The sequence below is a fragment of the Capsella rubella genome, unplaced genomic scaffold (genome assembly GCF_000375325.1).
Source record: "Capsella rubella cultivar Monte Gargano unplaced genomic scaffold, Caprub1_0 scaffold_6, whole genome shotgun sequence".
In the NCBI taxonomy this organism is placed as follows: domain Eukaryota; kingdom Viridiplantae; phylum Streptophyta; class Magnoliopsida; order Brassicales; family Brassicaceae; genus Capsella; species Capsella rubella.
Window position 1 is genome coordinate 3,016,225 of NW_006238918.1, and position 24,928 is coordinate 3,041,152.

Here is a 24,928-nt window from a genome sequence, read left to right on the forward strand (position 1 = left end):
TATAAAAGAGAGCATGTGGCCCAAAGCATTTGGAAAACAAAAAAAAAAAAAGTAAAAAGAAACAGTACATCATAGATATGTAATAAAACACACGAATTTAGATATAAGTAGCCTAACACTGAAAATTGCATATATATATATATCATATAAACAAAAGAGAGATGAAGTCACAAACTTATAGTTTTTTTTTTTTTTTTTTGGTAATAAAAAATATATGCAATTTTAGTGTTAGGTTAATACTGTACGCGAATAGTATGTATGATTTTTTTTGAATTGACTTAACTATGTGGTACATATATAGATTAAAAAAATGTCGGCAAAAGTATACATACATATGGATGTATGGTTTATATAGTCACAAAATCTGTCAAAAATGTGGACGAAATTGATATTCCACTTGTAACATCGATCATAGATATTTTTTCTTTGTGTGTGGTCAACAGTACATTAAAATCATATATATATGCAAAGAGGAGAAAGAAACAAAACAAAATGGGACGTAATGGTTGGGTTGGGTGAATTGAAGCCAAATTTAATTAGGGAATTTTTCGGCACTCCCGTTAAATAACTCGTTTAATTAATTATTGAATAGAGAAGAAGAATTACAAAAAAAAAAAAGGGATCCACATTAGTAATACGTACTCCGTAGACATTTTACTAATATACTACTACTACTACTCAATAATAAGCCAGGTTAATAATAGTAAAGTACAATTAGGTTATAAGTTTTAAAATATAAAACACAATGTAGTTCAACATTATATATATAGTCATTAAACAGAAGACAGAAGAACAAAAGTAAAAAAAAAAAATATATAGAATTTTTTCATTAATATATAAAAAAAAAAAAGACAGAAGAACAAACAATACACAGAGGGAAATAAATGTAAAGTGTGATCCAATGTTTACCCTTTCTATATAATTTGTTTTTTTTTTCTTTTCTTTTCTTTTTGGTTCGTACTTTTCCGATAAAGTCAAAACTATTCTTTTATTAATTTTTACTTAACGTCGAATTAAAGTTAATTTATATATACATATAAATATATATATGTATTAGAAATGGTATGTTTTTTTTTTTTGTACTCGGTTGTATTTGTATTTACTCCAAAGCATTTACGGAGAAGTAATACACAACAACTGTTCAAAAAAGAAGACAAATAGGAGAGATAGAGAGAGAGAGTGGAGGACAGAGAGAGAGCGCCAAGCGACACACTTTCGCTGGGTCCCACTCTTTTTCCTTTTTTTTAATTACATTTCGATTTTTTTTCCTTTTTTTTTTTTGATATAAAGTTTTCTTTTATTATAATTACATTTGGGTTTTAGGTAGTTAAACTTGAGGAGGAGACACTTCAATTTAATCTTCTCTTCCGTCTCTGTGTGTCTCTCTCTCCCTCCCTCTTCGTCTTCTTCATCACGCGTCTTCTTCTTCTTCTACATTTTGCCTCTCTGTCTCTCTCCTTTAATTATCTGCAGCTCACCTTTCACTATCTCCCGCATTTCTCTTTCCTTTTTTCTATTTATTTTATTTATTTGTTTACTGTGAGCTTTGTGTGTGTGCGCGTACATTTGGAGAATCAGAAGAGACTTTACTCACTCAATCCCAATACCTTCCTTTCACCCAAGTTTCAACTGAGACTTCTTTCTCAGAATTCCTTGTGAGACCCTTGGTTCTTTGCATGTTTTGATGCGAGTTGCAACTTCTGGATCTCTCGGGTTTAGCTGACCCGGTCTCTCTACTCTACTCTCACTCAAGCTACCTCTACAGATTCTCTCCTCTGTTTTTGTCGGCAATATGAATACTGGTGGTCGTCTTATCGCTGGTTCTCACAATAGGAATGAGTTCGTTTTGATTAATGCTGACGAGAGTGCCAGAGTAAGCACTACCTGTCCTTACCCCTCAAAACTCAATGCTTTTTTCCTTCTTACTCTTTCTTCTCTTGTTTTCTTGTCTAACCCAACCAAAACCCATTGTTTCAATTTCCTTCTTCTGTGTAAAGGCTTTGCCTTTTTCTTCTTAATGTGGATCTGGGTTTTACATTTACCCGTTAACATTTGCAATTAGGGTACATTACATGATTCCAAATATGCTTACCTACTTTTTATATTAACATGTACAGTGAAAATTTGTGTCGGTGGGGATTCATTTCTGAGCTCAATTGTGTTTTGAATTGGTTTATCCCCAAATCTTATTCACTATGCTTAAAAGATAACAAATTTTTTTTTTTAGTTCAATTGCTTGTGAATATTGTATTCTTTGTGAGATCCAAATCTACATGATTGTTTCATAATTCTCCGCATATACTGATTTAATTACAGATACGATCAGTGGAAGAACTGACTGGCCAAACATGTCAAATCTGTGGAGATGAGATTGAGCTAAATCTTGATGGAGAGTCTTTTGTGGCATGTAATGAATGTGCTTTCCCTGTCTGTAGACCTTGTTATGAGTATGAGAGACGAGAAGGAAACCAATCTTGTCCTCAGTGCAAGACTCGTTACAAGCGTATCCAAGGTTGCTTTTTTTATTTGTTTCAACTAAGTTTTATTGCTTTGGTTCATCTTTTACTTATAAAGGTGTGTCTGGTGTCTCACAAAAGGTCTGTAATTGTTTTCAGGAAGTCCTAGGGTTGAAGGAGATGAGGAAGACGATGGAATTGATGATCTTGATTTTGAGTTTGATTATAGGAGTGGTCTTGAATCTGAAACTTTCTCTCGCCGCAACTCAGAGTTTGATTTGGCCTCTGCTCCACCTGGCTCTCAGATTCCTTTGTTAACTTATGGCGAGGAGGTTGCTTCATATTTTCTTTAGCTATTGTATATTTGTATTGCCTCTTAAATTCTCATTTTTTGGCTCATTTGGTTGTTTGTTATGATTGCTTTTTTTGTAGGACGTGGAGATTTCTTCTGAGAGTCATGCTCTTATTGTTTCTCCGTCACCTGGTCATGTCAATAGGTATCATCAACCGCATGTTGCTGACCCCGCTGGTAAGTTTTGTTTTTCTCATTTCAGGTTACATAATTTGATTTCCTTTTATTTTTGTTTGTGGTTACTAAGTTACTGCTTTTCTCTGTCACAGCACATCCAAGACCCATGGTACCTCAGAAAGACCTTGCGGTTTATGGATATGGAAGTGTTGCATGGAAGGATCGAATGGAAGAGTGGAAGAGAAAGCAGAACGAGAAATATCAGGTAGTTAAACATGATGGAGATTCTAGTACTGGTGACGGAGATGATGCTGAAATTCCCATGTAAGGCAAACTAATCTTTCGTAACAACACTGCCTTGTCATGTTTCATCACTTTGCTTTGGTATTTACGAGTATTATTTTGTTTGGTCATGTTTTAGGATGGATGAGGGAAGGCAGCCTCTGTCTAGGAAAGTACCAATAAAGTCGAGCAAAATAAATCCCTACAGGATGCTAATCGTTCTCCGTCTTGTGATTCTTGGTCTCTTTTTCCATTACCGTATTCTTCACCCCGTCAATGATGCTTACGCTCTGTGGCTTATATCCGTGATATGTGAAATATGGTTTGCGGTTTCATGGGTTCTTGATCAGTTCCCTAAATGGTATCCTATAGAGAGAGAAACATACTTGGACAGGCTTTCATTGAGGTACGAGAAAGAAGGAAAACCATCAGAACTAGCTCCTGTGGATGTTTTTGTCAGTACGGTGGATCCATTGAAAGAGCCTCCGCTTATTACAGCAAACACTGTTCTGTCTATTCTTGCGGTTGATTATCCAGTAGACAGGGTTGCTTGTTATGTATCTGATGATGGTGCTGCTATGCTTACTTTTGAAGCACTTTCAGAAACAGCAGAATTCGCAAGGAAATGGGTTCCGTTCTGTAAGAAATACAGTATTGAACCACGTGCCCCTGAATGGTATTTTTGCCACAAGATGGATTATTTGAAGAATAAAGTTCATCCTGCATTTGTTAGGGAACGCAGAGCCATAAAGGTTTGTTCACTCTTGCGCTTTTATATATAAAATTCTTGTGAAAATTTTGCGGCTCTGTTGAAGAGAATAATCCTTTGTCTTCCTGGTTGCAGAGAGATTATGAAGAATTCAAGGTAAAGATCAATGCTTTAGTTGCTACTGCACAGAAAGTGCCTGAAGAAGGTTGGACTATGCAAGACGGTACTCCTTGGCCCGGTAATAATGTGCGAGATCATCCTGGCATGATCCAGGTAAGGCGTTAACTGTTTCTTTCTATTATTGGTGCTGTGTCTGTATACTTAAAACTTACCACTTTATTTTCTTGCCTTTTCCTGGAAATAGGTCTTCCTTGGAAATAACGGTGTTCGGGATGTAGAAAACAACGAGTTGCCTCGGCTTGTTTATGTTTCTCGTGAAAAGAGACCTGGATTTGACCATCATAAGAAGGCTGGAGCCATGAATTCCCTGGTAAATAATTGTGGTTAATTCTTGAATGTATTCTTGGACTTGACTTATGATGGTTTCTTGCTAACATTCAGAGTCTTTCTTTTCATGTTGCTGTATTTAATTGAAGATTCGAGTCTCGGGAGTTCTATCAAATGCTCCTTATCTTCTAAATGTTGATTGTGATCACTACATCAATAATAGCAAGGCTCTTAGAGAAGCAATGTGTTTTATGATGGATCCACAGTCGGGAAAGAAAATTTGCTATGTTCAGTTCCCTCAAAGATTCGATGGGATCGATAAAAGCGATAGATACTCTAATCGCAATGTTGTATTCTTCGATGTAAGTACACCATTCTCTATCAACTCATTCTTCTTTTGAGTTATACATCCACTCTTATTTAACTAGCTTTTCATCTTGTAATTCTTGAAACAGATAAATATGAAAGGCTTGGATGGATTACAAGGGCCTATATATGTTGGAACCGGGTGTGTTTTTAGGAGACAGGCACTTTATGGATATGATGCGCCAAAAAAGAAGAAGTCTCCACGTATGACTTGTAATTGCTGGCCTAAATGGTGTTTGTTTTGTTGTGGTTTAAGAAAGAATCGTAAGACAAAGACAACTGATAAGAAAAAGAAGAACAGGGAAACCTCAAAGCAGATACATGCGCTAGAAAATATCGAAGAGGGTTCCAAAGGTAAATCGAAGAAAGTTGCTGCTTTATGATTGGTTACAACATTTAACTTCAGTTCATTGTTGAACAGTTTTTTGTTTCTTTCTTTTTCTTAGGCACTAATAACGAGGTGAAATCACCAGAGGCGGCACAATTGAAGTTGGAGAAGAAGTTTGGACAATCGCCTGTTTTTGTTGCGTCTGCTGCAATGGAGAATGGTGGGCTTGCAAGGAATGCGAGTCCGGGTTCTCTGCTTAGAGAAGCTATCCAAGTCATTAGTTGCGGTTATGAAGATAAAACCGAATGGGGAAAAGAGGTAATTTAGTGCTCTTTTAAACACTTTTTTTGCACTTGGTCTTTCATGTTGCAATAAGATTATTGATTTCTTTCATGGTGTTTGTGAAATTCATTTAAGATTGGCTGGATCTACGGTTCTGTCACTGAGGATATTCTTACGGGTTTTAAGATGCATTCTCATGGCTGGAGATCGGTTTACTGTACACCCAAGATACCTGCATTTAAAGGATCAGCACCTATCAATCTTTCTGACCGTCTCCATCAAGTTCTTCGGTGGGCGCTCGGGTCTGTTGAGATATTCTTGAGCAGACATTGCCCTATTTGGTATGGTTATGGAGGCGGTTTGAAATGGCTTGAGAGATTGTCTTACATCAACTCTGTGGTTTATCCATGGACCTCTATTCCACTCCTCGTTTACTGTTCTCTCCCTGCCATCTGTCTTCTCACCGGAAAATTCATTGTCCCCGAGGTAAAATAACAAACCCATCTCTAAGCTCTCCAAAGAGTGAACCTTTATTCCATGTTGTGTGTAAATCCATTGTTCCTGAGGTAAAAATTATCATATATGAGTTCTCCAAAGCATGAACCGTATTTTATGTTTTGTGTAACTTCATTTTTCCTGAGGATCATCTTTGAGCTCTCTTAAGTATCAATCTTTATTCTATGTTAAGGTTTTTTTTTTGCTCTTGTTTCTGTTGCAGATTAGCAACTATGCAAGTATACTCTTCATGGCACTTTTCGGGTCGATTGCTGTGACGGGCATTCTGGAGATGCAATGGGGTAAAGTTGGGATCGATGATTGGTGGAGAAACGAACAGTTTTGGGTGATTGGAGGTGTTTCAGCTCATCTCTTTGCTCTCTTCCAAGGTCTCCTCAAGGTTTTAGCTGGTGTTGATACAAACTTCACGGTCACATCTAAAGCAGCTGATGACGGAGAATTCTCTGAGCTTTACATCTTCAAATGGACCTCACTCTTGATCCCTCCGACTACACTCCTCATCATAAACGTGATTGGAGTCATTGTTGGAATCTCCGATGCGATCAGTAACGGATATGACTCATGGGGACCGCTTTTTGGAAGATTGTTCTTTGCCTTTTGGGTCATCCTCCATCTATATCCTTTCCTGAAAGGTCTGCTTGGGAAACAAACCAGAATGCCAACTATCATTCTTGTGTGGTCAATTCTTCTGGCCTCTATCCTTACGCTTCTTTGGGTCAGAGTCAACCCGTTTGTGGCGAAAGGAGGTCCTATCCTTGAGATATGCGGGTTGGACTGTCTTTGATTGATGGTCGAGTTGATGAGATGATACATAAAAACGATTTTCCACAAGAGGTAAAGTAAAGAGGAAAGGGTCACTCACACTTTTGATTGTTTACTATGATTGGGAACAAGAGACCCTGTTAGATTGAACACAAAAGAAAAAGGGATCTAGATATATAAATGTTGTTTTTGGAAGGTGTTGTATTTGTAGATATAGAAGAAGCCAAGAAGGTGGTGTTGTCTATTATGTTCATGTTAAAATTTTTGTTGGGGGGTGAAAGTAAAAAACAGAAAAGAGAGAGAGAGAGAGAGAGAGATGTTATGTTATTAATTCTTTCATTGAAACATTTTGTTAAATCTTTCTCTAGAGTAGAAGAAGAATGTTTCATGGGCATAAAATGTCAAGTAAAAGATGTTATTGTCTGGAAAATAAGGGAGATTCAGTCTCTGTGGATCTTGTTTGCTGAGTTCTCCCCAAAGACTTGTTCTACTCTCTTGAGGTTGAGGAGACCTCGGACTCGGAGCACGAACCAGTCAAAAGTCAACACAACTGTGTTTGACTGGATACTTTTGGAACCTAACCAAAAAGGATCCCATTCATTACTATATTTTCTTTTTGTTTTCTTTTTCTTCATTTTTTTCGTAGATTTCAAAGTCAGAAAGAAAAATGAGAGATGGCTTTAGTATATTTCTTGAAAACAGCCAAAACCGAGAGATGGCTTTAAAGTTGTTGTATTTTCCTTTGAGAACAGAAAAAAAAAGATACAGTATTTAATAAAATATGAATGTATGTTAAACAAGTTTTAGAATAAAGAGAGAGCTTTGACAAAACCATAAGTCCGGAAAAGATACGCGTCTTGTTACCAAAGGGAAAGGGCCAAAGTACTATTTATGAAATTACAAGTCAAAATATAATAATATTTTTAGACAAATATAAATTTCTCTATACAATACTCGGCTTATAAGAAAAATTAATAACGAAATTTATTACTATAACAAAACTTTAGGAAATAAATTGAATGTATATAAAATGTAAGTTAAAACCATAGTTAAAATATAAGCTTATGAAGGGTGTAAAATGTAAGTTAACAAACTACGGAATGATTCAACAAATTAGTAAAAAAGTATAGGGACGAATTTGACAAATATAGTTGGAAAGATGAGGTATAGAGATAGAGAGAGAGAGAGAGAGATTTCGCAGCAGCAACGTCGCAGTTTCTCATGGACTCCAAAAACCCTCCTTAACATTTACGTAATCCTTGGAAGAAACTTTATTACTATAACACAAAACAAAACAAAAATACTAAAAATCCAAAGACCATAAAGTTTTGCATGATGGAATCAAAGATTGAGAGTCATAATAAACGGAGGAGAAGACAAGAGACGATGACGGAGACAGAGATGGAGGCAGCGCAACAGTTGATGCATTTGAGCGACGAAGAGACCACCAATCTCGATAATATCATCGACAAGAAGAAGAAGAAGACGATTGAGGAAATATTCGGTATAGATAATGATCATATTCATCATGATCAAGATCATCAATGCAATGAAGATCATCAAGTGTTCATGAGAGTAATGTCATTGAAGAAGAAGAAGAAGAAGAAGTATAGGACGATAGAGAGCATTTACATGGCGACGAGACCAATCAGGATCGTGATTAGATGATGGAACAACTCTCGATCGTTAGGGTTGCTGTTTATGGTTTTTTTTAATTTTTTTAAATCTACATTAGTATGGTTTCATCATGATTAGATTATATATGATTAAGCATTTTGTAATTAGTACGAATTGATTATGTTTTTAATCATATTGAGAAAGAAGGAAATACAATCGGTGGAGACGATCTGAAAGAGTAGATTGAACGCAAGCACACTTGCTAGTTTCATGATTTGAGAATTTGGTTGGAGAGAGCAAATTAAAAGATCAAAAACAAAACAATGATTGAAAACAAAAAACATGTACGGCTTTGTTTCTTCAATTAAAAAAAAACAAAACAATCTTAGAACGCGTGGAAGTCTTATTCATGTATATGTTCTTACGCGTGTTGGTTTTTGTCTTTCACAATTGACACTCACTCTTTAGTTTCTTTTTTTTAAATAAAAACAACAAAAGATGAATTCTACAGTTTTATACTCACTCTTAAACCTGTAATTTTAACATGTGGTATATGTTTCCCTGACTGAAAGTGCTCATTCTAAAATATGTAGTTGGCGATGTTTTCTACAATAAAATACTTATTGTAATATGATGATGGTAAAATTTTGGATTTTTGAGTCTCGGAAGTAAGAAATAGACTACTCTCAGGAAGATGGCAGTGCACACAACAATCTTCCACATCTGGAAATAGAGAAATAATGTCTTATCACAACTCGCACTCGATAATCCGCAATTGCATCTCCTCAAGGAGACATCTGAAACGGTTTTGTAGTCTCATCCGCCTATGGATCCGATAAGTCGGTTATTTCTTTAACCTTCGAGTATTGTAATCTTGTTTTTATTTCTTTTTGCCAAGATTACACTAATTTGTAGGTATTTAGTCTATTGTACTATCTACCCTTTTCATTTATATGAATATTAACCGTTTAGAAAAGGAAAAAAAAAAATGGCTAAGTGGAAATGTGTTGTGGTAAAGCCCGCGGCAAGGTTAAAGGTGATGTGAGGAAAAAATGTGACACGGTTATTGATAGGAAAGGTAAAATTAAGATATGGTTGACGTGGGGATCGTGAGCTACTTAGGAGCGCTTGCTTGAATATATAAACAAGGCTTAATAGGGTTCATTGAATATGGTTCTCGCACATTGATTGAGACCAAGCGTAGAGGCTTGATCTCCAAGGATAGATAATGTTAATTTGCATCACTTTTACAATCTATGATGAATCTTACGGGTACAATCAATATTAATACCATTTTCCGGCTGAAATGGCAGGTGGAGAGTTAGTTTCCTCAGAATTTTCCGGAAGCTCAAACCAAAACTAGATCATGAAATTATTTGTGTGCACCTTCGATATGGTTTATCATGTGTAAACAAACATAAGAAAGTAAAAAAAAAAAAAAAACTGAAAACATTTCTACCATCCAATATATGGGAAAGTTACAACCAACGAGAACAAACAAAACAAAAAGGAACGTCCCCATAATCTTTTGATCTATATAACATAATTTCAGACAAGAGATTAAATCTGGATAGCTGTTCGCGGTTTCGGTTTATACCAAGTCAGAACAAGAAAATCTACGGAAGGAGACATATGCCTTCAAATCAGGCCTTGGCTTTGGCTTCATATTCTTCTGGAGGCTGCAATTATAGATAAATAAATCATTCAGTCAAAACCTGAGAAACAGATGAAATACAACAGATAAAGTGATGAATGATCTATCTTACCATGAAAGTTGCAGATATCATCTTTTGTGCAAACCATCTCGTGTGCATCGCTCTTTGAACTGCTGCTGCGTCTTCCACTGATTCAAACCGCAGATAAACCAAACCAGCACTGTTCCTGCATTTCAACAGATTCAGACCAATGTCACATATATATACACCAAGAACCAAACATGCAAGACACACCTTGATTGATATACTTACTTGTCTACATAAATATGGTTGACTCTCCCATACTTTGAGCATTCATCCTCAACGTCTTGTTTAATATCAAGATCAAAGTCCGGTTCAGTCTGCAACAAAATAATGGTTTGAAGTTAATAATTATTGTAGAAAAATGCCAGCAGCCATCCACTTAAATATGGCTGAGACTTGAGTTTTGCATAGTTCTCAAATGCAAAAAAAAAATAAAAAGCAAAGATTGACCTCGGTTGCAGGGTCGAACATGTTCTTCAGTAGTATACATTCACTTGGCTCACCAATATGCTCAGTGACAAAAGAAGGGATCGCTATTGTTGGAAGCACTGATGTTGGAAAACTAGGAATCATGCCTGGTTGATTAAGAGCTGTTCCATTAAGCGCTGGTATTCCAAGAGGGCCCACAATGCTGTGAATAAATTCTATATGTTATAGAGAGATACAAGCAATACAAAATTGTAGGCAACTAAACACGCAAAAAGGAAGCATACAGTTACGAGAGAGACATACCTTGCTGCAATACCTGAACGATCCAGCTTCTGCATAAGCAGAGCCCTCGATTGTGCATTTAAAGCCTGAGAAAAAGAGAAAGCCGTTACTGAACAGGCCTTAATAGAGAAAGAAGCGTACAAGGAAGAGGTTCTTTAGCTTACTAGTCCACCTCCATCATCATCATCAAAATCAGCAGATTTTGGAGCAGCATCTTGTGTACCAACATGATCAGACACCGAGGAAACCTATAGAATATTTTTATCCGAATAATGTATCATTAGATCCATGCAAGTCTAAGAGCTCATCATTTGTTTACAAGGAGTTCCAACACTCACCTTAATTGTCCTACCAGCAATCTCCAGCTTTCCATTTAAGGCAATTTGAGCTGCCTTTGAATGTTCAAGTTGGGCAAACTGTGGAAGGGAAAATAAAGTGAAGAATATCCACGATAAAGAATACCAGCTGTTTTATAAAACACGTTCTACTAACCTGAATAAATCCGAAACCTTTGCACTGCCCAGTTTCAGGGTCAAGTGGTAGCTGAACAAGCTCAACAGGACCAAACGCCTCAAAAATCTGATAAAGAAAAGGAAACAACTCAGAGCATGAACAAATATTGAAAAAATACTTGCTGGTGTGTGCAAGATTAATAAAGCCTCTCAAGAAAGACATCAAGACTCTATCTAGAAAACTCTAAGAAGAGAGGGTGACTAAAACTGACAAAAAAATGTCACCTGTCTAAGCTGCAACTCTGCCATGTTGAAATGCAAGTTCCCCACATACAGTTTCCTATCTGCAGGGCCAGTACCACCACCCGTAGTAGCGTTAGATTGCGCCAGATTCTTTTCAGCTTCGGAAGGCTTAACCATCACAGGTTGTCCAAGAAATGGTTGTCCAGAAAGAGCTATGGCCATTGGAACAGCCATCACATCATAAAACTCAATATACCTGCAAATCCAAAAAAAGAAGATATACTTGACTTCAAGCACACGTAGGAAAAAAAATCAGAAAAAAACTTACAAAGAAAGTAGCAAAGAGAACTTGGAAACAAAAAACTTTAGTGCGGGGATTCAAGCTGTGTCTCTTTTGAAGGGTTGGAGGCCTAGAGTAATAAAAAATGTTAGCTCATCATGATAAACAATAATCGAGTCTAGAACAGAATGACTATATATGCAAGCTGCTCATCAGCGAATATCCCAAACAGAGGACTGGGAAAGCACCAGAGACTAAGAGGAAGTATCAAACAAAGAATGTGAATAAGATTCATTGGCTAATGGATTCCCTCCTTCCTGGTAGTGCTTGCAATGGAAAGTAACAACTGAAATAGGATTCAGGTTTTCTGACATCTACCTTGACCACGCAGAATTGATTAAACAAGTGTGCAAGGTATTGCCATCATCCTCATCATTATCGCATGGCTAGTGCATCTAAGAATACAGAATCGAGTTCTTGAAATTGCAGAGACAACTTAATATGCAGAATATTATGTACCAAGTGCACATACACAACACTGAGTTTAAGGAAACGGAAAGAATGTCATACCCGACTCCTTTTGATCTTCTTGAATTTCTGTCCATGATCAATCGCACATCCCTCACCTGAAATTATAAGAAACAGATAACAATAGGAACGAAGACGCAATAGAACTAAAGGGAAAAAGATAGCAGCCAATGAAGACCAGAGCACACAAACTATTAAACAATAAAGGAGGGATCTAGTCATCTAGATAAACAATCACACAAACTATTCAAAACCAAAGAACAATAAGCGTTTCTATCCAAGCAAATGAAGTAAACTAACCCCGTAATATGTTGTTAGAGACAAGAACTACAGAACCCAACCTCAAAGCAGTAATCACTTAAACAGGAAAACATTTATAATTGAAAATAGAGTCATGGTGCAACGCTAATACCTTTCTATGGTCCAACCAACTACGACCAGAAAGAAAATTAATAAACTAGGAAGGATCAAAGTAACTGACCTTGCCCGCTTTGGAGAAGAACTCATAAACATCTCTCTCCGTAGCTTTTAGAGGCATCTGTTCATTAGAAAACCAGATAAATTAGCGTGATCAGTCAACTTAAAAATGTTGATAATTTCCCCCCTCATTATTAAACACAATGCTTAAGAACCTACCTGATAAGCAAAAACAGTTCTTTGGTCTCTCTCTGGATCTGCTTCAGGCTCATCTTTCTTGTCCTTGTGTCTCCTGCAATCGTAAAATCATTAAACCCGTTCTTAAACGACTAGAGCAATCTCATTGGGACGCTACATCTTTCCTATACGGAAAAGCAAAACAAGAAACAAAATCCAACAAACCTGCTTCCTCTTTCCACTACTTCACGTTCCCTCTCTTCCTTCCGATATCTACTGCTGCTCCTTCTCTCCCTCTCCCTCTTCTCTCTCTCCTTCTCCCTTTCTCTTCTCTCTCTGTCTCGGGTTTTATCCCTCTCGCTCCTATCTCTCTCCTTGCTACTCCTCTCACGATCGCTCTCTTTATCTCTCGATCCTTCTCTAACCTTATCCCTCTCTCTCTCCTTGTCTCTGCTGCTCCTATGCCTCTCTTTCTCCCGAGCCCTCTTACCGTTCTCTTCGCCGTCTCCACGAGACTTCTTACTCCGACTGATACCTCGCTCTTTATCACCGTCTTCTTCGTCATGCCTCTCTCCTTCTTCTCTCTTTCTGTAGCTCCTCTCGCTCTTCTCGTTCCCACTCTCTTCCTTCTTCCTATTCAACTCATCCCCTTCCTCAACCGTCTTCTCCAGATACTCGTATTCGTCAAACTCCATTCTCTTCAACAATTCGGCAAATTTCGTAGATTAGGGCTTTTGTTAGGGTTGCGAATTGGAAGAAGCTAACGAGTGAATTGAATTTAGCTGTGTTGTTTGTGCCTGTTCGATCGAGGACATCTAGAAGATGGTAATAATAAAATTTCTTAAATCCCGAACAGTTGAGAGGTTATAAAGGGTACTTCCAGCACAAATCAGCTCGTTAATGATGGGCCCAAATAATTGTAATAAGACCTAGAAAGGCCCATTTGCCTTCATCATACTGTATTTTTAAGCCATAATATTATTTATTTATTTTCACTAATTATTTTGTTTTCTTTCAACCACATGATTGGTTCAACTTAAGATCAAACTGTATAATCCTAGTTACAATTAAAGATATAAGAAAAGGCTGGATAAGAAGTATGGCAGAAAAGCGAGCTTCATTTCGATGTATTGATAACTTGTGGTGAAATGTTCCAGAAATTATTCTTCCATGCTTTACAGTTTCTTTTATAAAAAAAAAAAAACAAATATGTTACAAGAAAAAAGAAAAAGGAAATGGGAGTTTTATGAACCATCATAAGTCATATGTGATTTAAAAACGACCATCGCCTCTCCATTGCCTCTGCCATATGATCAAAAGAGCTGCAATCCGATAAAAAATCAATAATATTTGTATTTCTCTATGTCTTGTGGTTTAACTCACCACCTTCACCTTCTTCCATATTGATCCGACCTGGATATTAATATATATACCTTCACATGTCAACCTCTCCTCTAACACCACACATACTATCACTCATTTTAAGGGATTTACTATTTGGTTACATACCTAACAATGATATCAACGACGGGGCTTCCCCTGATCCATTTGATTTCATGTCCGCACCTACGTTTCAATGTCACAGCTGAATATTAGATCCATATATCCAACTATTTGAACCACTTTGCTAGAACACAGTTTAGCTTAAGAGCAAGTTATGCGCAGTTGAGGCAAGAAATATGAAAACTACCTGAATTTTCCATTGATCTTGTGATGTCTGACTTCTTAAATGTAAATCCTATGAAGTTGGTGTCTTTGGACGTCAACATCTGCTCAACCAATCCAAAAGGTAGAACCAAATTGTTTCAGTTGATGGCATACAATCCAAAACTCGTTGATACTCTCAATCATAACAAAACAAAATTTGCTAGCTTTATTATGTTCTGAGACATTTTCCGCATATATTAATTTGCAACTAAGATTATATCATAGGAATCAAGTGGAGTGCCTCACCTTTCTCCAAGGACCAACTTGTGGTGCTTCGGATGGCGACCCTTCAACCTACAAGACATCAAAAAATTTATGAGGATATTCGACACTTTGACTTCTCATTTTAGCAATGAAAATCCAAGGACTACACTAAGATCCATAAGAACGTTTTCAGTTTCAGCAGGTTTAAAACAAGTTCTAAGTTCACCAGCTAGTTGGTTTCAACAACTGCCTCAGGCTACAAATCATGTGATGACAAGATTTTGAGATTCTATCTAACTTACTTCAGGGAACTTCTCAAAATTTTGTGTGTCTAGTTCTCCATCGACAATGGGTTTATAAGCTGCCTCCATGTCATACAGTTTGTCCCATGGGGTGCCTTTGAACCAAGGATGCGACTGAAACATGAACAAAATAGATTACAATGATGTCATGGATGAAGAAAGTGAGGCTAACTAATGAACCTTATATTTACATATATTTTTCAGTAATCTCACCCTTATCTCCTCAACACCTCTGGTTCCCAACCTTGAATCAACATCACATAGCAAACGACAAATCAAATCCCTGGCTTCATCTGATATTTTAGGTTCTTCAGGGAATTTCAAGCATACCCTCCAATTAATTATCTGAGATAAGAAGCACAAGTCTTTAGCAAGCGTTAACAGTTCTTATTATAGATAAGAAAGGCATGACTAACCAGCTATATACACCTACCTTGCGGCATGTTATACGGGGGTCATCAGAACAGAATGGGGGATACCCAACTAACATCTCATACAAAATTGCGCCGAGAGACCACCAATCACATTCCATTCCATATCCTTTCTTTAACAATACTTCTGGAGCCATGTAATCAAGAGTTCCAACTGTTGAATAAGCCTGTGAATATGAAGGATAAACACATAACAAAAATGATTACCTAAGATATACTGGAAGTAGTATATGATCTTTATACTCATAGCAAAAACGAGTAACCATGTAAATCAATTAGAGAAGCAGCATAAATACCAATGCACGGCGATTGCGCTTCCACTGCAGTAACTGCTCTTTAGGCATTTGCCAGGGTGCTTTGTCAGCTTCTGATTTTCCTGACTGGCCCTCTGAATCCTGAGACAACATTTCTTCGTCTTCTAATAACAGTGACGAGTACTTATCATCTAGTGGCTTACATAAGCCAAAATCTGAAAGCTTCAAATGCCCACTTTTGTCTAGTATCAAATTATCAGGTTTGATGTCCCTACAGGGAAGAAATAACAAAACTCAAATCAAGAACCAAATAATATATATGTTTTCTGTTTCTAGGACTAACTAGTATACATGGACTTTTTTCAGTGTATAGAGATCTCTACAACACCCTTAAGGCCTTAATCACTAGGCATACAAAAATGATTTAGAAATTGAATATACCTGTGAACATAGTTGTGTTGATGGATTGAATGGATAGCAAGAATGCTTTCCGCAATATAAAAACGAGCGACATCTTCAGAAAGAATGTCTTCTCTCATGAGTAAAGTCATGATGTCACCCCCAGGTAAATACTCCATGATAAGATACAAACATTCAGAATCTTGAAATGAGTAAAAAAGCTTTACAATGTAACGGCTGTCAACCTCTGCAAGTAAGTTCCTCTCGGACCTGACATGCTCAACCTAGAGAGAATAAAACAGTAAAGGAAACTCATTTTTTCGGCACAAGCGAAAACATGCAAAACTGAAGCACCTAGTGAAGAGAGTCTAATAATAAAGGAAAAGGTTAGGAAGTTTTTCTCAGCTGCTGTTAAGCATCAATCTTACACTTACTACTAGTCTAACAACTCTCATACATCTTAGAATTCCACGCTTTAGTTGAATAACATAAACAAAATCTCTAGTTGATAAAAATAATGGGGGGGAGTTTTTGTACCTGTCCACGGCTAAGCATCTCAGTTTTTTTCAATTTCTTCATGGCATAAACCTCAGATGTAGATCTCAAACGGCATAATCTAACCTGAAAAGAAACATTTCAGGGATGAAACTGAAACATGTCCTGAAGATTGATTACTTAACAATCAATTTCTAGAGAAACGCATAGATCTCTGTTTGAACTAGCTCGATTTGGAAAATGAAATGTGATGTTACCTCACCAAAGGCACCTTTGCCAATAACGGTTAAGAGCTCAAAGTCGTCAATCCCAATTTTACGTCTCTGAAGCCTCATATACTCAGTTTCACGACGCGCCAAATTCCTCATCATCTCATCTTGTTCCTCAACCGGTAACTGAGCTTCTTGCACTTTCCTCTGAAACTCCCTGCGTCTGTAATTCCACCAATTTCGAAATTATTGTTAAAAAAATCTCTAAGTCAAAGACAAGTCATCTCTCCAAATGAAGCAAAGAACAGATCAGATTCAAGACGAAAAGCAAACAAAATCCGAATCCCAAACCTCTCCATTCGTTCGTGCAAGCCTTGCAAGTAGTTCTTATAATGATTCTCAATGAATTGCTTAGCTGCAGCAGCCTTCTGACGTGTCACTGGCGACGAAACGGCAACATCCGTCTCCGATTCAAATCCGCGACCAGGCTTGACGCGAACGGTTCCATCGGCGCCGTCCATAATTCTTCAAGCAGAGATCGTAATACAAGTGAGAGATGAAGAGGGAGCAGAGATTTAGAGAGCCATGGGGGAAATTAAAGGGAGTTATCGAGGAGAGATCTAAGGAGCTGTCACACGGTGTTGGTGAAATCCCAAAGACGCCAGAACGTGGACTATTTACCAGAGATGAACTGGCAGAGCTGTCTCCTCTAATTAATTTTTATTAGTTTCTTTTTTATAGTATTGAAGAATATACATGTGCTTGTGCCATCATAATTTTGCTATATTATTATGGGATTAACTTCAAATCTATCAAGTAATTTTTTTATCCTCTGACTTTGTGTCAGCGCAAGGTTTGGATCTATCTCCTGAGTAGCCATTTACGCAAAGACTAGGGGGACACACACGAGACGATATTATTCTTCTAGTTCAACTCATCTTTACTACTTGAAAATTTAATTCATGTATTTTTTTCCTGACAATTTAACCACAAAATTAATCCTCCAACAATACTTGAAATAACCAATAATGGCAAAAAGAACTCCGTTAGTGTACAGAACCATAGTACAATTTTTTTAAGGGAAACACTGTTTCAGAGTTTTTACCACATAAAGATTGCTAATAACTCAACGAAGAAGATCCTGAAATGTTTCTTGAACCCCACATGTATTCAAGGTCTGAGAGCAGCTTTGTGAACCATGGTTTCCTTGTGAATTTGGTGGCAACTCTTTTCAACGAGGTCTAAAAGCTTCTCCAAATTCCCTGCCCACGAGTTTAGAATCTCGTTGCTGTCTTTTGCGACCTGGAAGCACACAATCCCTGACGGCCTGTCTATTTTTGCTATCAGTGCTTTCGACACTACCATCTCTGACAGATGCTTCTCCGCCTCCTGAAATCGCAATTTCCAACATAAACATACAATTGTGTAATGAAATCTCATCAAGTAGAAGCATATTTGGCATATAACAATTGGGTTTATATATCAATATACCTCAATGCTCAGGCATAAAAGCTCGGCAAGTCTCTTTAAGGTTATCCTTGAGTAATACTTTGAGACAACAAGAATATTCTGCAGAATGTAATTAGATTTTCAGATATTAATAGCTTTAAGCATCAACCAATTGATGTAAACAAGCTTTAAGATAAATTGCCAGACTTACGTGTTCGATTATTCTCAGCTTCAGATCTTCACCTGCTTTGTCACCCAAAGAACCTCCAACCGTGCTTTTCTCTTTCTCGAACTCATCCTTGTATTTGTTCCACAGAGATGTCCATTGAATAACCTCCATTGTCACTACCTGTTTTAGAAGCATCCTTGCAAAGAAAAATATCAAAGAAGACTTAGCACCCATTTGAGAACAGAAGACTAGGTATTGGAAAAAACAAATTTGCGTAGAACGAAGAAGTACTTGAAATCAGGAATTTCTGATAGATTCTTGTCTTCCAAAGTTGCATTGAGCAAGCTTGATTGCATTGGGTCATGAGGTGCCAAGACCAAGAACCAGCAGATCTTCCTCAGGACCTAATTTTTGAAGATCAAAACAAAATTATTAAACTAACCCTATAGAATGTATAATAATTAAACGTCCAATCAATGGCATGAGCTTACCGGAATCCACTGCTCTGGAGTTTCTTTTACAGAAGGGATATCATATATCGCCTTGTAGCTTCGGCAGATTTCAAGGTACTCATTGTTATGAGAATAGTACCTACATAGTCGATTATCATGTCATAAATGCAATTCATGTCATAAAACGTGAGCCTGGAAAAGGAGTTAAAAATTTAACACAACAGGAGATTATCCTAAATTTGATACTGTCCACCAGGAACAATTTGTAATATGCATCTCTGGAAAACCACAGCAAGCAAAAAATCCCACAGATTCAAGAGACAGAGAGTGTGGTCCATGATCAAATCATATATACTTTAACATGCCAAGACACTGATTGGAATAAAAATCACGAACAATGAAATAGAGAAAAACAAGAAGACTTACCGAATCATTAGCTCATAGTAAATTCGCTTCAGCTCCAACAAGGTGGGTATATCAGCAGGCGCCTCCTCTACCATGTTCTCACCTTCCTTAGGTTTCTTCTTATCTTTTTTTGTGTCTGCGTCAAAAACTCTGGGATTGATCTTCCTAGACAAGATTTGTGCACGAACATAATCTTGACGATCCAAGCACAAGCGAACCTTAAAAATTACCCAAAATTTGTTAGCACCAGAAGAAATACCAGTAAATATAAATTCCAACGTAATGAAACACCCACCACAAGAAACTACCAGTTAATATAAATTACAACGTAATGAAACAAGTCCTTACTTGTTCAAGGATAAATGCAATTTTCTCAGTCTTTGCCATAGCGCCAAATGTCTCCACCTGAATATAACATTGCAGGGATTAAATAGGAACGAAGATTTTCTTTAGGAGGTTTAGCAGCCAACTACACAAAAACTTACAGCTACTTCTTGCATGAGATCTGCAGCTTCAGCTATCTGACCCTGGTCTTCTTTAATCTTAGCAAGCTTCTTGGTCAGACGAGCCCTTTCGATTTCAACATATATCTATGCATAGAAAAATTCAATGGCAAACAATTACAACCGGATGATGAAGTTATAATAAAGAATACACCATCAGTTTCTTAGTTTCGCACCTTTCCAGCAGATACATTGTTCAACGTCTTAATAAGCTCTATCCGAGTTTCAATGTCTGGTGTCTGATCAATATACTGCATTGCTTGCTGCACCATGGATTGGACAGCCTACGAATGGAGAAGTGCATAAAATTCACTGATGTAAACTTTTCAATTTGTATCATTTACTTAAAACTATACTTCTGTACATGAAAAAAAGTTAAGCAAATACTTGTATCAAGAGACTAAACCAAGAAAACACGCAAAGCAAAAGTAAAATAAACAACACACTGAAATTTTAACTAACTTGAGTAATAAACTGAACTAAATACAACCATCACTGTCTCCAGTGACCCAATTAGCATCAATATTTAAGTCAATAGTGAACCTATCAAAATCATTCAAATGAATCGTAAAAGCAACCTATCACAGGAAAAAAAATCCTACTAAAATAAGTTTGAATCCATCACAAAGGCGAATCCTCCTGAATTTGTTCTTATGTCCCTTAACTCTTTCCAAGATTAGGGTTACCTAACACTAGGCCTATGCAATTCAGAGGTGAAATGTGGAAGAAATTACAGTAAAAGAACATCAATCAAAATTCCCAACCTAAGCAATCTCTACAAAGTATCAAACGAGCATGAAAACCCAAATTCCCTAAGAGCTTAAATGAACAAAAATGATAGGATTTAGACAAAATTGGAGTACCTGTTTAAGCTGACCACGTTTCTTAGACAGATTGAGAATCTGCTCATTCAGAAGTTTCCAATCCTTAGCTTCGAAACAAAGCTGAAGAATCTCAGTAGCTGCTTTCCTCGTACCGGCGACGTTTTCGGCGAGTCTCATCTGCTTCTCTTCATTCAGAAGCCGATCTATCGTCGCCTCAAGCTTCCCGCTGTCTCCCTGAAATCCAAAATACAACGGAATGAGAAGATGCAAAATTACGAAAACGAGGAAAAAAAAAAACTTAACATCAGATCTGAGTAATTGAAGACTCGCCATCGTTAAAATCACTGTGAATCAGCTGAAAGTAGGAGTATCAAAATTTCTGGTGACGGAACGAAGAAGCTCTAAGCTAAAGTAGAGGCGAGACGGGGAGAGAGATGAGAGAGCTTATTGGAGTTGCGAGCACAGAAAAATCGCAGAGTTGCCCAACCCCTTGAACAAGAAATCTCAGATTCTTCGGCCGATGATCTTTTCTAAATGGGCTGCTAATGGGCCCATTAACTGATTGTTGTGAGCTCAATCCGGTTTGGTATTAATCCCGGTCTAGCTTTTATATATGGTATGATTTTATTTCAGAAGTGTATTGAACCAACTCGAGCAAGTAGAAGAAACTCATGCCGTTCGTTCTTCCGCCCAAATAGTATCAAAACCAGAGATTCTGGATGACTAGATCCTCTAATGTCGATCGAGACCTCCTTGCCTCGAGAATATATGGGTTACCTTTGTTACTGGCAATATATTTTCTGAATAATTTTGTCTAGATTGATCGAGAAGAACAAACGTTAAGGAGGAAGCAGGCGAATCATACTTGAAGATTTAGGTAGATAGATCTTTACTAGGCGTTAGAATTCGGATTTTGATCCTCGTGCCAATTCTGTAGATTCTCACTTACCTCAATCAATTGTATAACTTTTGCTCTAGAGATTTAGTTGCACTAGATAGGTGAAGTATATGTACCCCGAGACTCTGTTTTGAAATGTGCAATGTGATGAATTAGAATCTTCTGCGAGGAGGAATCGAAGTTTGAAAATGATAATTTCTGGAAGAAGACGTGACTGTGGGACTTGGTTTCGTAATGTGCTGATGTATATCCTACCTCACCTTATCTGATTATTCTGGTGTAAACAAAATGAAGTTTTGGAAGGAACGTGAAAGGGAAAACAAGGAACAAGTGGTCTCGCCTTTATGCGGCCAAATTCGAGTACTGGTGGTTGGTGATTCAGGTAATAATAGCAAACTCTTTGTTTTTCCATGGATGATGTTAGATTTACGCACTGATCATATACGTGCAGTGTGTTAGATTTGGTAAACATTTGTCTGCAACTAAAGAAAGTCTTTTTTTGGTGTCACGAACTCAGTATTTTTCATCCTTAAAAGTGAGAAGCTTAGAAGATAAATTTTCATCATTGATTTGATTAGGCGTTATATATTTTTGGAACCGTATAAGAGTCAGAGTATCTTCAGTCAGCAAGTTTTTTTCTATAAAAGTCTACTACTAGTACCTCAACTCTTGATATCAAATTAGGTGTGGGAAAATCATCTCTTGTGCATCTCATTGTCAAAGGATCCTCTATCGTTCGCCCATCTCAAACAATTGGATGTACAGTTGGTGTCAAGGTAAACTATCTTTTAGTTTTCTCGATATGGTTAAAGATAACTTGAGCTTATTTTAGTTCCTTACTTAGTTTCTGAAAACTCTCTTTTGTTCAGTACTTAACTTACGAAAGTCCTGCTAGTTCTTCAAGTAGCATTAAAGGTGATTCCGAGAGAGATTTCTTTGTCGAACTTTGGGATGTATCAGGTCATGAACGATACAAAGATTGCCGCTCACTGTTCTATTCACAAGTTAATGGTCTGTCATCTCAACTCTGTCGTCATCTCAGTCTCTACTTCCCCCACACATACCAGATGTGACTGCTTAATTTTGCAGGAGTTATTTTTGTTCATGATCTCTCCCAAAAGAGAACAAAAACAAGTCTGCAGAAATGGGCGGATGAAGTTTCAGTAAGTGGGACGTTTTCAGCTCCTCTTTCTTCTGGTGGGCCTGGTGGTCTTCCCGTCCCATACATCGTTATTGGAAACAAAGCCGATATTGCTACCAAGGAAGGATCAAGTGGAAGCAGTGGCAATCTTGTTGATGCAGCTCGTCAGTGGGTTGAGAAACAAGGTCTGCTTCCACATAGTGATGAACTTCCTCTATCTGAGAGCTTCCCAAGCAATGGTGGTCTCATAATGGTAATCATGCACTTCCTCTATCTGAATCAGTTATATATACTGTATGTCATATGATTTTGGTGAGACTATGCACAGGCTGCCAAGGAAGCTAGTTATGACAAAGAAGCTGTGAACAAATTCTTCCGTATGGTTTGTGTTATTTCGACCTTTCCATGTTTTTACACTAGCTCCCTCTCTCTTTCTCCCCCCAGTCTCTTCAACCTAATGAACGTTTTATGTGTTCCAGCTGATTAGAAGAAGATATTTCTCAGACGAGCTACCGTCGTCTTCTTCAGCATGGTCTCTTTCCCCTGCACATTCTCAGTGGTTAGATGAAGGCACAAGTGATGAAGATCAGTTATATAAAAGAACAAGCAGGTATTAACATCATCAAAAAAAAAATCCGGTATTGTATTCGGATATCTTTTCTGTAATCAGGTTTTACAACCGTGTGTTTCTTGTGACTTTTGCAGCCTAAGGGGAGGAGATCCTTACAAGTATAACACAGTACCGCAACATAACCTCACGCAGCCTCCTACACTCTATCCGCAGCAACCACCTGACCGTTACAATTACGCCATCCCTAGATTCTCGTTTTCCAGTGCAGAGGAAAGCAACACCGGTAATGGCAGGTCTAAACGGGATGGATATTAATGTCTGAAATTTTAAACACGTAGAAAAATCTCACATGATTCTTCTGTAATACTCCAAACATCTATACTGACAACGCAAGGTGGGGTTGGAGTGGGTTTAATCTCCCAACCGTATTTTTGGTCCTATCCCAACTCTTTGGTTCAACTCTGGTTCCCTTCAAACTAAATGGGTTTCGTAATAAGCTTTGTCTAGTTATAATTCTTATAGTTGGGCTTCGGGCTCCCTAGCTCTGTTAAACATTTCTTTTCATACTTTAATTTGAATGCCTCTAACAAAAAAAAAAGAAGTTATTTTTTCTAATTTATACAAATGTGATAATGTTTGGATTTTTTAATTTTATTTTAGCAAAAGTTATGTGATAATGATTAAATCATGGTTAAAAATATAAACTCCCAATGAATAAACTCTTGAGAATTATAAATCCCAATCAAATTAGAATTTTGAACCTAAACAAGATACGATTGTAAGCAACTAGATTTTATCCAGATGTAAAAGAAAAAAAAAAACAACTCGGTTCCTTATAAATATAGTCATCTTTCTTCAGCAGAAATCGTAAGAAAGAGAAAAAAAACAAAAACAAATTGTGTGCATCTATCTGAAAGATGAATACGAAGACAGGGGAATTGACGGAAGCCCAATGTAAGCAACATTTTTTGTATATAACAGAGTTCATCGGAGAAAGACTAAGTGAAGAGAAACTCGAGCAATACCTGAGCTTGCTGAAACAATTTACGTCCCGACGTTTACAAGGAGATGAACTCTTACGGTCTCTTCTGAATCTGTTCAAGGAAGACGAGTGTCTTACTCACATGTTCGAAACCCTCATGGCAACAGAGATCCGACAACTTGAAAACAATGACACTGATCGGGAACCAAACGAAAGAAAAAGAAGATGGAGTGAAGCAATGGATGATGTTGAGAGTGAGACAGATCAAGAAGACGAAGAACGAGAGGAGCATTGTCATTGTCGTCGTTGCGAGATTGGTCGAGAAGAAGCAAAGAGACCCCTTAAGAAAAAGTATAGACTCGACGAGCCAACTGGACTTTTTTCGGGGCAGCCGCATCACGTTTTAAGATCAACAATTAACCCCAAATTTCTGTAATTGTTTTTTTGATGTGTATACCGATTTTCTTGGTAGCAAAGCAAACGCATTTTCTTTTTTCATCTTAAGCATAGGTGGAGAAATAATATTTCCTTCTTTTTTTTGTAATATGATCTTAAATTTAGTATATTAATTTTTGTTACGTGATAAATACGTTTATTTAGCTATAACAACTTATATAGGTTTTAAAGCATGAAATTAATAATAAAACGAAAATATATTAATAACTTTTTTTAAAATGAATGACCAATCAAAATAAACATAGAAGATTTGATATCTAACTTACCATATTTATTTGTTATTAATTATTATACTT

At 37.2% G+C, this 24,928-nt stretch overlaps 6 protein-coding genes across 6 annotated transcripts; 3 read left to right on the forward strand and 3 right to left on the reverse strand.

Moving 5' to 3' along the window:
• The first annotated feature begins 1,370 nt into the window (after positions 1 to 1,370).
• LOC17884575 (cellulose synthase A catalytic subunit 5 [UDP-forming]) lies at positions 1,371 to 7,011 on the forward strand. Its single transcript, XM_006286889.2, has 13 exons — positions 1,371 to 1,873; positions 2,317 to 2,512; positions 2,616 to 2,788; positions 2,889 to 2,985; positions 3,078 to 3,249; positions 3,347 to 3,959; positions 4,052 to 4,189; positions 4,281 to 4,406; positions 4,513 to 4,725; positions 4,819 to 5,083; positions 5,176 to 5,375; positions 5,475 to 5,825; positions 6,058 to 7,011. Exons 1-13 carry the CDS (start codon positions 1,793 to 1,795, stop codon positions 6,637 to 6,639), a joined length of 3,207 nt encoding a protein of 1,068 aa, XP_006286951.1. The 5' UTR covers positions 1,371 to 1,792; the 3' UTR covers positions 6,640 to 7,011.
• A 755-nt stretch (positions 7,012 to 7,766) lies between these two features.
• LOC17881147 lies at positions 7,767 to 8,428 on the forward strand. Its single transcript, XM_006288867.2, has one exon. The coding sequence runs from the start codon at positions 7,950 to 7,952 to the stop codon at positions 8,283 to 8,285; it is 336 nt and encodes a 111-aa protein (XP_006288929.1). The 5' UTR covers positions 7,767 to 7,949; the 3' UTR covers positions 8,286 to 8,428.
• Positions 8,429 to 9,601: 1,173 nt separating this feature from the next.
• On the reverse strand, positions 9,602 to 13,603 carry LOC111829925 (RNA-binding protein 39). The gene is made up of 13 exons (XM_023780044.1): positions 13,007 to 13,603; positions 12,824 to 12,896; positions 12,669 to 12,725; positions 12,230 to 12,285; positions 11,422 to 11,635; positions 11,177 to 11,263; positions 11,023 to 11,100; positions 10,849 to 10,932; positions 10,706 to 10,770; positions 10,424 to 10,604; positions 10,202 to 10,290; positions 10,001 to 10,115; positions 9,602 to 9,913 (listed from the first exon to the last, which is right to left on the reverse strand). Exons 1-13 carry the CDS (start codon positions 13,474 to 13,476, stop codon positions 9,878 to 9,880), a joined length of 1,605 nt encoding a protein of 534 aa, XP_023635812.1. The 5' UTR covers positions 13,477 to 13,603; the 3' UTR covers positions 9,602 to 9,877.
• A 276-nt stretch (positions 13,604 to 13,879) lies between these two features.
• On the reverse strand, positions 13,880 to 17,485 carry LOC17881131 (serine/threonine-protein kinase tricorner). Its single transcript, XM_006287466.2, has 12 exons — positions 17,134 to 17,485; positions 16,831 to 17,005; positions 16,616 to 16,699; positions 16,121 to 16,362; positions 15,722 to 15,950; positions 15,428 to 15,592; positions 15,208 to 15,339; positions 14,995 to 15,108; positions 14,735 to 14,782; positions 14,472 to 14,550; positions 14,291 to 14,347; positions 13,880 to 14,194 (listed from the first exon to the last, which is right to left on the reverse strand). The coding sequence occupies exons 1-12, from the start codon at positions 17,301 to 17,303 to the stop codon at positions 14,142 to 14,144; spliced, it is 1,548 nt and encodes a 515-aa protein (XP_006287528.1). The 5' UTR covers positions 17,304 to 17,485; the 3' UTR covers positions 13,880 to 14,141.
• Positions 17,486 to 17,777: 292 nt separating this feature from the next.
• Positions 17,778 to 21,014, reverse strand: LOC17881741 (26S proteasome non-ATPase regulatory subunit 12 homolog A). Its single transcript, XM_006286437.2, has 11 exons — positions 20,915 to 21,014; positions 20,624 to 20,818; positions 19,937 to 20,044; positions 19,743 to 19,847; positions 19,606 to 19,662; positions 19,279 to 19,475; positions 18,892 to 18,991; positions 18,692 to 18,804; positions 18,443 to 18,596; positions 18,274 to 18,351; positions 17,778 to 18,171 (listed from the first exon to the last, which is right to left on the reverse strand). Exons 1-11 carry the CDS (start codon positions 20,915 to 20,917, stop codon positions 17,953 to 17,955), a joined length of 1,329 nt encoding a protein of 442 aa, XP_006286499.1. The 5' UTR covers positions 20,918 to 21,014; the 3' UTR covers positions 17,778 to 17,952.
• A 146-nt stretch (positions 21,015 to 21,160) lies between these two features.
• Positions 21,161 to 23,746, forward strand: LOC17882905 (small GTPase-like protein LIP2). Its single transcript, XM_006289491.2, has 7 exons — positions 21,161 to 21,864; positions 22,167 to 22,258; positions 22,352 to 22,493; positions 22,572 to 22,876; positions 22,952 to 23,005; positions 23,103 to 23,233; positions 23,329 to 23,746. Exons 1-7 carry the CDS (start codon positions 21,771 to 21,773, stop codon positions 23,507 to 23,509), a joined length of 999 nt encoding a protein of 332 aa, XP_006289553.1. The 5' UTR covers positions 21,161 to 21,770; the 3' UTR covers positions 23,510 to 23,746.
• Positions 23,747 to 24,928: the final 1,182 nt, after the last annotated feature.